We start from the raw sequence: 12,278 nt of genomic DNA on the forward strand, positions 1-12,278 counted from the left end.
GTAAACAGTTAAACCGCTAATTACCATCTAATTGACCCATCGGGTGGCGCAGTGGTGCTCACTGAATAAGGCGGGTACATACCTTGACGATATGTTTATAAATGTCTTAAAGCATTGACAGCCGTCTATTCTTAACTTTGACATAAAGGCATAATACTGAAAGTGTTTTATACTTCTAGTCTCAAATCGTAGTGTTTAAAAGCGAAAAATGCCTGTAAAAAGTACTAGATGATCTAATAGAATTTAACACTATTAAATTGGTTCAAATTCGAGCACGATTATCTTAGTAATGAAATAACTAATGCATGATGTCAAGCGTGAAAAGGTTTTGGGTCACGGGTTCGGGGGCAAAAACAGAATTTTATAAATCGAAAGACAGCTAAACTCGGTGACATTGATACGTACTTGAAGATAGAGATCTTTTCATTACAACATGTTCCATTGTCAGTTTTGGTTGGTTTTCTTGGCTGTGGTTTTGGTAGATGGTTGGCCCCGACATCACCACAATCCCAAACCAGGTACAAAAAAAAAGCCTTTGTTAATTGCTTATGGAAAAAAAGGAACTTGGAAGTCGAATGTTTCTAAGATTTCCTTTCCAAAAGTGCTACAAAATGTGATTTCGACTATAACGTTCCCGAAAAAACCTGCCGCTTTTTCACTTCACTTAAACGTCTCATTATGACATATGAAATAAGCAATTGTTTACTGACGTAGAAATCAGAAGACAGATCAAAATGAAGTATGGGAATTTTATTTTGACGATGTTGAAGTTTAAACTCATTCATTGTTTCCGTTCATTTGCAAAGAAATTCTTTTCAGCTGCTGACGCACATGTTTCAATTTACAATTGATTTCATTGAAAGGGAGAACAATGCCCCCCAACGATCTTCTCTCACACCACTGCTTGCTGATTAATGAAAAGAATGTCTTCTACCTGTTGAACTGTTTTATCTTACTTTTACCGTTTCATCTCGTCTATTTAGCTTACAATAGTTAATTCCTTAACTGAAGTCATTAATTAAAACATTCTGTGTTCTCTGCGAATCCATATGACAAAATTTGATCAAAATATATGGAAAAAAAATAAGGAATTGCCTTGTTAACAGGAAAGAGCGATTTCATGAAATTTGGGCCATATTTGTCATTAAATCATCTCATTGATGAAACAAATTGAGCTCGTGATGAAAGTTTATAGTTCCTAGCGACCAGAGAAAAATAGATAGCAAGATTATTCATCTTAAAACCCTGGAAAGTTTGAGGATAGGAGGAAATTTTTTGATTTGGCAATCAGTTCGACACTTCATTCAGCAGGCTAAGTTTTCATCTGATCCAGGCTGGAATTCGAATAGCCCGGCTGAGAACCTTCATATCGAAACAAGGTCTCAAAGCTTACCTAGGTTATATCAGGGGAGTCGATGTGATTCATAAGTCGTAATGGTGTCCGACAGCATACTCGGAAATGGAGTTTTCGTTGTCTCGAGCTTGTTACGAATGTCCAAGAAGAATCTTTTCTTTAGTAATGACTCAATTGCTTTGAGGTCCTTGACACAATTAATGCCATATGACTTCAGGTGGTAACTTTTAGTTAATAAGAGGGTCTCAATGGGGTTATGGCTTCTACGGTTGAGGTTCAAAATGTTTGGCCCTTTTACGGCTTATTAACCCAAAATGACAGAAAATGACACCTTGTAGAAGGAAACATTTTAAGGATAATCTATTTCTGAGACTAACGGTTAAAATTTGACAATTTGACTATATTTTTGTCGCTTTAAAGCTAACGGTTTACCCCTTTAAGGCTTCTCTTATAATGTTGCTACAAAATTTTAAGATTGTTGAGTGTAAAAAAGGAATTTGTTTAAATTATTCTGACCTTATTTTAGTTATTAATTAATTGTTAATCATGAGCAGTAATACGCTCAAGGCTCTTTTCTAGCTCGGATGTAATTCAATCAATGTGCAGTTTTGTAAATGTTCACTTAATCATCCCAATCTTTATAGCACCCGATCAAAAACCGAAAAATCAGGTTGTACAGTATTACCAACAAGCCACAGCTGACCAGCCCCTGTTGGATGCCCCTGGAGATCCCCAGAACTTGAACGTGTATAATGTTCAGGTGCAAAAATCACACAAAGACAACAAAGTGTCCGGACACATGGGTCCACATAGTGTGTCTGTCTCAATGCAGGGGCCTGGTACGGTTTCCCTGGATACCAGCCAGCTAAATGTGCACCCTGAAGACCAGCAACCAGACCACACCATCACCATGATAAAGGACAGCGGCGCATGCCCGCAGTGTAGCTCGGTGAATGTGAAAACAGGTAGAGGCGACACATGTACCTTTATTTTCAGCGCAGTGGAGTTGTATTTAACATTAGAAATCTCTAACTTTTGCCGCATGGGGGACTGATCATTGTCTTTATTTATGTTGGGATATCAATTCTCCTGAAATATAATCGTATAGAGTTGATCGTTAAACAACAGTCTCCGAAGCTTTCATCGTTTCCCTGATAAATCATGATACACTGATAAGTTATAAGCTAATAAACCATGATTTGCTAATAAGCTATAAGCTGATAAGTAGCTCACCCCCCTGACTTCTTTTCTTTTTTATTTCAGGTCTCAAAGGGCCCATACCACTTCCTCTCACAGGGGCCTCGACACCAGTAGAACAATCGAAGGAAGAAAAACCAGGGCATGACAGAGTTAGTCTTACACTAGACGAAGAAAAACAAACGCGCCCAAAGCAAAAACCAACCAAGGCAGATTTACCCGATGAAGCGAGTCTTACACTAGACGAAGAAAATCAAAAACGCCCAAAGCAAAAACCAACTAAGGAAGATTCACTCGAAGAAGGACAAGAGCCAGTAAATCACGTGCACGAGCCCGAGCAGTTGGGTCATGAACCCGAGGAGGAGGACAAATCTGTAACGAAACCTGGAGCCGAGACGCCGATGACTCACGTGCTCCATCACATCGACAAGATTGCCAATAAGGTTATTAAAAACCTTGAAAAATCTCTACCTGTTGCGACCCAGAAACCAAAGCGTGAGTAGTAACTAAGATTAATACAGATAGTAAGAATCGTGGAAAGTTTGCATGGCCAAAGCCTGCCCCTGCCCGTCCTCCCCCATCCCCCCTTCCCACCCCCCCTCCTCCAGCGAAAAATAGACTCGCTAATTTACAAAAGCGTCTTCAAAAGCTTTTTAGTAACAAAAAGTTTACGGGCAGGTTTTTTTTATTGAAAGGAAGCACTTCCTCCGAACATCGGCAGTTAATTGTTGCAAGTATATGAACAGAATTGAACCGAACTTAATCTTTGACGACTTCAAACTGACTGTAAATAATCACGCACCAGGCATGGCGAAGGAAAAGTTTAAATATTCTTAATTAAAACGTCCAACAAGATCAATTTCAGGGTGATACTGACTCGCTAACTTTTGGTCTCTCTGACGTCTCTGATATCTAGTCCATTTGTTCTTCTTCTGATGCAGACGAGGAGCAAGTTGTAAACGGTCACAAATTGAAAATTGACAGTGGAGAAAATCATCAGAAAGTTGTCGGCAAAATGGACCCCAATAATGTGAATGTTGTAGCCCAAGGCCCTCAAACAGTATCTGTGACGTCCAGTGGCACAGATCTCAGCCAGGATGTCGTATTTGATCCTAATCCTTATTGCCCCGACAAACCGTGTCCACCAGGACAAAGCGGCAGCGAAGGAAAAGGACACCATTAAAAAAAAATGTGGTAGGTAACAGAAAATGTTCTTGAAAACTTATTTCTATGACATTAATCATATCGTAATGATTTTTCTAGTTTTCGAAACGGTGAGCAGATTCTACCGATAACAAAACCTTTTATGTGACTTCTCTCACTTAGGAGATTGGAAAACACGATCATTTGTGGCCTGTGACGTTATTCAAAATAGATGCTAAAAATTGCCGACGCTTTGAACAAATTCTATAAAAAAAAAAACAATATTTTTTCTTTAAGAAAAAGAACGGACGGAGTGCTCGAGTCTTGTTTGATCGGAAGGAACATCAAACACTTTTTTGGAAAGTCATTACTTAAATATACATCAATCTCCTATTTTTCCTGACGTCATTTATTTTCACCATAGCAACTGGTCGGCAATTAGTTTATCCCGTAGCGATGAATGGAAAACCTTTATTGACAGTGTAAAAATAATGCCCTTGGGTCTCAGAAGAATCGTGAAAACCCTTTGGGACAAGGTTGAAATCACTTCATTACACATCGTTTACCAAGGGGTATCAAGCGTAAAACATAGAGGCTTTCCTATGAGCTACTATAACTCTTCTCGTTTCCAAACAGATGGAGAAGATCGCTACGAACAGATGACAAACCATGGTTGTTAAACCAGCGAGAAAGAGGAGAGACGAATCACAGAAAGTTAAACACTATGCAGTCGTACCTCTCATTTTTTTTTTATTTAAAAAAGGTATATTTAATCTCTAATGATATTTCTAATGTTCATTTACCATTTCAAGGAGAATGTTGTTGCAGAGAACAGAAAAGTTGTTAGCCGTTTAAACGCTGCACTAATAAATAAAGTCACTATCTGAAAACTTTACGTCTTGCATTTATCAAACAACTGACTTGTGTTCGCCTACAATTTTTCTTTAGCCATGTGGTTGTAAGTCTGACAACCGTACAGGGATTTTGTTTCGTTAAATAGGATTTTTTATTCTCAAAACGGCCGATAGCGGGATGAGGGAGGAGCACTGTTGTTAGGACTATGATATTGGAGGCAAATCAGTTGAGTTCGACTTGCTGCCCACAATGTCATTGACCGTGAGATGACACATGAAGCAAGAAGCGAGAATAGAATGACGAATTGAAAGCTCTTAGGGCAAAGTCTCCGCGGTGTCAAAACCTTACAGACCATGAAGAAGTTTCGAGAAACTCATTGGTTATAAAATCCAAACTGTCCCCTGTCCCTAATGGGCTTAAAGCATGCGTGGTTGCCAGCAGACCAACGATGAGCTAGAGGACGAACCCTGACCTGGTCATTTTCTTGTGTTCTATGGCGAGATAGTTTGCTCTCACAGCATCTCTCTCTACTCGTGAGTTTGAATTAGATAAAAGATTTAGTCTGCTCTTGAGTTAGATGGCCAATCCAATTGACCTTATCCCAGTCTTTATATTATGATGTGATTAGAAAGGAGTGTTGTTACTTCCCTGGGTGGGATGGTAGTATGTGGCAGGCTTCTCCTACAATTTGCTAGCACCAATCCATACTTATGGATGGAACGTGGTGCCGTGAGGATAAAGTACCTTGTTTCCTTTAGAAAATAACATAATTACCTGGCTAGGGGTCCGTTTCTCGAAGTTTCCGGTTAGTTAACGAGCATGTAAAGCTTTTCTGTTTCCATTTAAGATGGGGGTTTAAAATATTATGCTAAAATATGGCTTCAGGCCTGTTAAGTTACCGCGACTTTCGAGTCTCGAACCCAGACCTTCGATTCTAACCCGCTAACCTATAGGACAAGACATCTTTCCACTCATGGTTGTTCAAAAAGTACTAACAAGTACTAGGGAAGTGATGCACCTGCATCCCATCCAAGGAAAGTAGCAATGCTCACCACATGCCATAAAAATCAAGATGAGTTTTGAAAGAGATGATGGGTTACCATTCCCAAAGCCTAATCTTGAAAGAAGGTGACGGGTCTGAAATTAAAAGATGACATGTGCTGAGATCATTTTGGATCCCTCCCTACTTCTGCTATGTCACGATTGTTGAAATTTCCACAGAGATCACAATAATTTTCTGGACGATTAAAAACGCTCCAATTGTTTGAGTCATACATCAAGCGTGAGGGGGGCGTTTCCACTTGATCCTCTCTATAATCTGAAAACATTTTGAGGCGCTTGGATCCCTGGAGAGGAAACTAAACTCAGAAAAGTGCTGGAATATTGTAATGAATTTTCTGGCTAGGACGACCATGATTGTTGGGATCTAGAACTGTAGAGTGAGGAATCTTAGACATTCTCGATCGTTTGTAATGGTCGGGGAGGAAACGAGGAGAGCGTTCGAGTTTCTATTTAACCAATGCTCCCTAAATATATATCCAGGAAAATATTCCTATTCCGGGAAAATCTGAGACGCTCAAATTGATGTGGCTGGTTAAAGGCGATTATAGGCCTTTACAAAGGACAGCTATAATCTTATTTTAGACTATTGAATTAATCCCAACAGTTTTAGTGACCATCACATGGGCACCTCCACACATACTGAGGAAAATCAAGTGAAGTCTACCACAGAACGTTTAATAATGTAAGTAACCAACGAAATCAGCTACCGTAAAATAGCTGTGGTCACGTGACTCTGAAACTGCCTCAACCGAAGGCAGCGACAAAATTGTCTCAAAAAATGCGACTTTTATTTCTCGAACGGGAAATACCCGAGTTGTTTATACTGCTGATTTGTTTAATTGTTTGCCAAGGGAAAAAGCACTTCAAAAACAACGATGGTAAGTTTTCAGACATATTTGTAACGAACAGCAAGGAAAATAAAGACCCTTTCTTTTAAATGTGATAACGTTACTAAGTATGAAGCTTGTCATTTCGCGCCCGTATACTGCACGACTTCAGAAGCAGTTTTGATTTAGTCGTAATGACTTGATGCAAGAGTACATCAAAATCTAAGCTTTTTCCCATAATGGTGAAGTGGATATTTATGGTTGCGAGTTGTTTGGAAAACGATGATTATTGAAGTGTGTGTAGTAAATGTAATCAAAGTTTCCATAGACCAAACATATCAGTTATAGTTGTACGTTTTTTAGCCGATGGTAATCGATCGTTTCCCTCGAGTGGTATTGAACACAAAAGCGCCAAATTCGTTAAGACTTTTTATCAGAATTAAAAAATTTTGTGATTTTGTCATCTTTTATTTACCACCTGCTAAAGCGTAGTATTTCATGTTGGTTAACCTGTTGTAACGCCAATTGTTTATTTCTGATCAATTTTGTGACAACAGATTCTTCGCAGGAAAGCAAATCGACTTTCATAACCATCAAACTGCCAGCGAATGTTGCCACGCACAATAAAGGTAAAAAGACGTGATTTTTATCCTGTTCTAATCGTCATTTTTTTTTCACTTTCTGTAGTAATTATAGGTTACTAAGATGTTTTTCTTAAATCGAAGTATGATTTGTTTGATGTTTGTGTGTTGTCATAAATGCAAAGTAATGATTTTTTTCGATAATATTGTTTTCATCAGTATGCTCGCCAAAATTGATCGATAACTTGATAATAAAAAACTTTAATAATTTTCATGAACTCTTAAAGAACGATCATTCTCTAACTTCCAATTCTTACATATCTCTTTTCAATAAATCTTATGTAATGCTTATCTACAATGTGTTCGAAAAAAAACCAACGGGACAAAAGTTTTATTAGGCTACCACGACGAACACATACAGCTATTTCAATTTACGTTGTCGGATCAAAGCCTCAAGCCTACAACCCCGGAAGCCTAAAATTAATTCTAATCTACCCATACCGCCTTTCGGTCTTGTCCCGTACCCTTGAAGCTTTGATCCGACAACGTAAATTGAAATAGCTGTATGCCAAAACTTGTGTCAAAAATGAAGACCTTTCATATTCAAAACACCTTCCTAAAAAGTGTGGATTATCAAAGTTGTGTTTTCCTTGTCTTAGGTTGTGTATACGATGGTGTTGTCCGACATCATGGTGATGCCTGGTCCCCAGGTCCCTGTATTCCAGAATGTCGATGCTCGCATGGTCATGTAAAGTGCTCTAAAATAGAATGCCCGGATTTAAACTGTGACAAGCCCATCAAGAAAAAGTGGAAATGCTGCGCAGAGTGCTTACCTTTAATGGATAACGGTAAGATCAAAATTCCACTTTAGCACAGATTACAATTTTCTCAGCAATTGAGTCTGTACCGTCATATCTTAAAAGAAGGTTAGAGCTCTGATTGAGAACGTTTCCTGCTCCTGAAAATGAACTAGACTCGCTGAAATCTAGAAAATCGATCGGACTGTTTCTCGATACAACTCTTAGACTGACTTAATCAAGTTTCCTGTCATTCATTCAGTTTTATAGCTTTTATACATTCTAAAATGCTGATCTACAAACTCCTTGTTTAAGGAGCGAGAACATCATATTTGGAGGATTTCTCAGTTTCATCTCGTCCAAAGAATGAGTTACGTTGTTTTCCATGTTTCCTTTGTTCTTAAATTGCCGTGTTCCGGTTTTAAGGGACCACTTGTGGCGTGTGGAGTAGGGATGGCAACGGTAATGGTGGTTGCTGTGTGTTTCCTTTCGAGTATAACGGCGTCAAGCATTACACTTGTACTTACTTGGATCACAACAAGCCATGGTGCTCAATCTCTACTAATTTTGACCAGGATGGAGTCTGGGGAGAGTGTATAGGTAATGCACATCAAAAGCATTTTTCTTCGATATTTGCTCCGTAGAATGTTGGGTTGTGAAATCGGCTTAGCTAGCGATCGGTAAGGTAAAATAGCCAATTTGCTCTCATCTAATTTTCAAGATGATAGATACTTCTCAGTTCAATTATCAAGTGATTGCCGGTTGCCCTTTTTCGCTGCAAAATAATTTGTATGATAGGGTTCAATAGCGCATGTGATAGGTACGGGCCTCTCTTTCATCTTTCGTTCTGTAAGAGAGAAGCCTAAAACAATATCATGAGAGTCATGATTTCTTAAAATTTCTTTGCTTTTAATTCTCCTGATATCAGAGAAAATGGCGTCTATAACTTATTTTTCAGCCATTTAAGCTCTTTACTACTTTATTTAGAGAATATTTGGTCACAGCTTCACTTTTACGGTGTTTTTAAGACGAATTTGAAATCTTTCCACGGGACACTTCTATCATCAATCTCTCGTCTCACTTCATTCAGATGACGGTGATACACCTAAGAAATTACGATTCAAAGATCACAGAGGAGAGGCTCAACAACAATACAAAAGCACAGATGATCTTATATCTAGCATAGCAAACAACGTGGCTAACAGTGTCTCGAACGAGAGTGCAAGCGGGTCAAATGCTAGTCCTGCAATCCCGGAGTCCAGTGTGACCACACCCTCAGGTGCAGCTGCAACAGTCACTCCAGCTAGTGTACAACCTTCAAAAACCGCGATAATGCCGGCTACATCAGTAAATGCATCTCCTTCTGCCGCTAATAAAACTGTTCAGCCGTTACCCACGAAGTCGATTCAGCCACAAGCCACGGGTACGATAGCTATTGCGACTGCAAATGCAACAGCCATGCCATCTCCCTCACCGAGTGTTGGAAGCCCTGTGGTATCACAGATAAATACTAGTAGTGCAGTTCAACCAGCCAGCAATCAGTCAGTTGCTGTTATGGCCAGCAGTGTTCAACCAGCAGCTTCACAGTCAGTGACACAGGCAGGCCAGGTAAATATATACGACATTGAGAGTATAATTCAGCGCATTTCCATCTTTCATCAAACCAATTGCAGTAACAAACAGACATGATCATCGATGCGTTTTTTCGAGTATGAAGAGAAGGAAAGGGAGAAAAGGGAAGGGAAAAAGGGAGGAAAAAACTAAAACGTAATGTTCATGCATATGGCGATACTGGAACAGAAGAACTGCCGTCTGTCTTCGGCCTTCGATACATTGAGATGAAAAGATTTGAACTCAAAGTGAATTTTTTTTTGTAGCAATAACTTAAGGATCAAATGAAAGACATGTTTACAATGTGTTTAGACCGCAGTTATAGGGCAGCCAGGAGCTATACCGACGCCATCTATTGGAATGGGAGGTGCAGCGGCCGGGGGGGCCACACTCCCGCTGCCAGGTCCAACACCACAGGTAACTCAGCGGCCGCAACCACAGGTAACTCAACAGCCATCACCTCAGCCCTCTCAACAACCAGCACTACCACTTCCCGAACAGCCCACTCCACAGCCCGGTCAACAACCAGCTGTACAGCCTGCTCCTGCTCCTGCTCCGGTACCAGGCCAGCCACCTGTGGAGGGTGTAACTCCCGGCTCTCCTTTCCCGATATCGCAGACAACACTTACTCCTGGAGAGACCCAGGCTCCAGGAAATGCTCCCGGCCAAGCTGGTCAAGCTGTGCATCAGTTGACGACAACAGAATATAATGCAAACCATAACATCACAACGACTGAGTCTTGGTTTGGCAAACCTAACGAAACTCTCAACAGGACCAACGGTAAGTTCGAGATTGGCACCAAAAATGTTCCTTCGAGACTTTTAAGTATCTGCAGAAGCCCATTAAGTAAAGGGCTTCTGGTATCTGCATTTAATTTATTTCTGTGTTTGTAGCTGAATTGCGCATGAAGGAATCCGGAGATTGAGTTAGTGTGAAGGGATTGCAAACATAGATGCAATTTGGAAGGTCTATAGAGGCTTCGCCTTGTTGCAAGTTTTCCCGTACCATTCGTTCCAAACACGACGAGTTCGCCCTTTGACCCTGTAACTCTCATGAGTAAAAAAAAAACAGAATTGGGACGAGTTCGGCTCACCTTTACAAGTTCTAAAAGATATTCCGTGAGAATAAATCAATTTGAATTGGACGGACTTAAAAAATAAAAAAAAAGGTTACGTAATGCATGCGACTTGTGCTGTCAAACATCTCTTAGAGGAAAAGACAGGACCTTTTTGTAAGACCATTGTACGTTACTCTAGCAGTAAATTGAGCGGCATTTTTTTTAACGATAGCAATAATTTTCCTATCTTCTTCACGGTTAGGTGGTTTCTGATCAACTCATATTTACTTTTAATTGAAGAGTGTATGTATTTTTTCATCGCAGAAGTAATGAATCAAGTTGGACAAAGTAATCAGGCATCATACGGTTATCAAGCAGCCTTGTCTCAGCGTTATTACCAGAACCAGGCTCCCTACAATGATCAACCAAGCAATTCCCAACCAGATTACTCATCTTATAACACACAGAGCAATCCTCAAGCAGATTACATGTCTTACAGCTCCCAGCAGAGCAGTCCTGAAAACAATTATCCGTCCTATAACGCACAGTCTTACAATAGCTATGACAACACCGCTTACCAGCAATACGACAGATCACAGGCTCAAGATACCGCGGGACAAGCCAATTATTATTCAAACGAACAACAATACCAACAGCAGTATGGTGCGGACCCAGGGTCATACTACACGGGATAAAACATGACGTACCCTGTAGTTTCAATCACTTTCCGGACATCTGACTTGAATCTTTGATGTTACACTAAGTTTTATAACTGAGTTTTGCTGATGTTGCCTATTCATAGAACAGAGCTCCACCAAAGATGTTTTTGTTTCTGAATTTTAAGTTCTATAAGTTCTTTCTTGTAAACCTTGGAGGTCGAGAACGACGCTTACTTCTTGTTTTGACTCGAGCAATCTCTGCGAAAAAAAAAACAGAATGCTTAGCTTCCAAAGAGATTTCTCGCTCAATTATCTCCGGATACAATATTGAAAATTACGAGTCAAGGCCATGAAAGTTTTGTTTGTTAATAAACGTTAATTTAACTGACTCAGTTGCTAACAGTGTCCCAAATCTACTTGTAGCCACTCAGTTGACAGTTGACATGCGTTGACAGGTTAGGAGAACAGGTATCTAAACTCATTTATGTCTAAGACCAATCTAGTCCCTCTCGATCATTTCCAAGGTTAACCGGTCAGGAATCGCACTCAACTTGAAAATGACTGTAAGTCTGCTGTAAATACGCGTCATAAGACAAAAAAATAGAAACGTTTTGATGAAAATCAGTCTCTTTAGTAAATGAATTATCTAATCTCCATTCTGTAAAGTTTCCCCGAAGTTTTCAATGCATGCCGTAAAGAAACAAGTGAGTCATATGAGCAAGCAGACTTCATAACTCTCATTGTATCAGTAGTCTGAATAATATGGTCGTCATACGTATATTGAATGGTTTTAATGAACCTGTCGATCATGTAGTATGATTGTCTGCATAAACAAACAATATAATCAGAAACAGAACATGAAGCTTTTACAAGCTTACCGAGAGTTATAATCAGAAACAATTGATCTTTCAAACCTGAGAACTGTACTGATGGAAGTCAATTGTGGAGTTTCTTCATCAAATGAATGCGTTACCTGTTAGGTGAAAAAAGCAATAAAAATACATTCCCAGTCATCACCTCGATCTTTGATCTTTACCAGTCACTTTGCTTGGTTTTTAATGAGCTAACCCGAGTAAACAAGGTGAAAAAATAAAAGTTAATCATCTCCGAAAATTTTGCCATCCGTTAAATACT

At 39.6% G+C, this 12,278-nt stretch overlaps 2 protein-coding genes across 3 annotated transcripts; both read left to right on the forward strand.

Moving 5' to 3' along the window:
• Positions 1 to 291: 291 nt before the first annotated feature.
• On the forward strand, positions 292 to 4,584 carry LOC113675825 (uncharacterized). Of its 2 annotated transcripts, none has more exons than XM_089181250.1 (5): positions 292 to 518; positions 1,999 to 2,319; positions 2,618 to 3,046; positions 3,493 to 3,745; positions 4,331 to 4,584. In XM_089181250.1, exons 1-4 carry the CDS (start codon positions 434 to 436, stop codon positions 3,732 to 3,734), a joined length of 1,077 nt encoding a protein of 358 aa, XP_089037376.1. In that variant the 5' UTR covers positions 292 to 433; the 3' UTR covers positions 3,735 to 3,745; positions 4,331 to 4,584. The 2 variants fall into 2 exon arrangements, with proteins under 2 accessions (XP_089037376.1, XP_089037377.1); XM_089181251.1 differs by having other exon boundaries at positions 3,493 to 3,742.
• Positions 4,585 to 6,327: 1,743 nt separating this feature from the next.
• Positions 6,328 to 11,532, forward strand: LOC113675823 (uncharacterized). The gene is made up of 7 exons (XM_027192423.2): positions 6,328 to 6,489; positions 6,996 to 7,067; positions 7,679 to 7,867; positions 8,243 to 8,416; positions 8,907 to 9,424; positions 9,740 to 10,208; positions 10,810 to 11,532. The coding sequence occupies exons 1-7, from the start codon at positions 6,390 to 6,392 to the stop codon at positions 11,178 to 11,180; spliced, it is 1,893 nt and encodes a 630-aa protein (XP_027048224.2). The 5' UTR covers positions 6,328 to 6,389; the 3' UTR covers positions 11,181 to 11,532.
• Positions 11,533 to 12,278: the final 746 nt, after the last annotated feature.

Source organism: Pocillopora damicornis, chromosome 8 (assembly GCF_964200805.1).
Source record: "Pocillopora damicornis chromosome 8, jaPocDami1.2, whole genome shotgun sequence".
In the NCBI taxonomy this organism is placed as follows: domain Eukaryota; kingdom Metazoa; phylum Cnidaria; class Anthozoa; order Scleractinia; family Pocilloporidae; genus Pocillopora; species Pocillopora damicornis.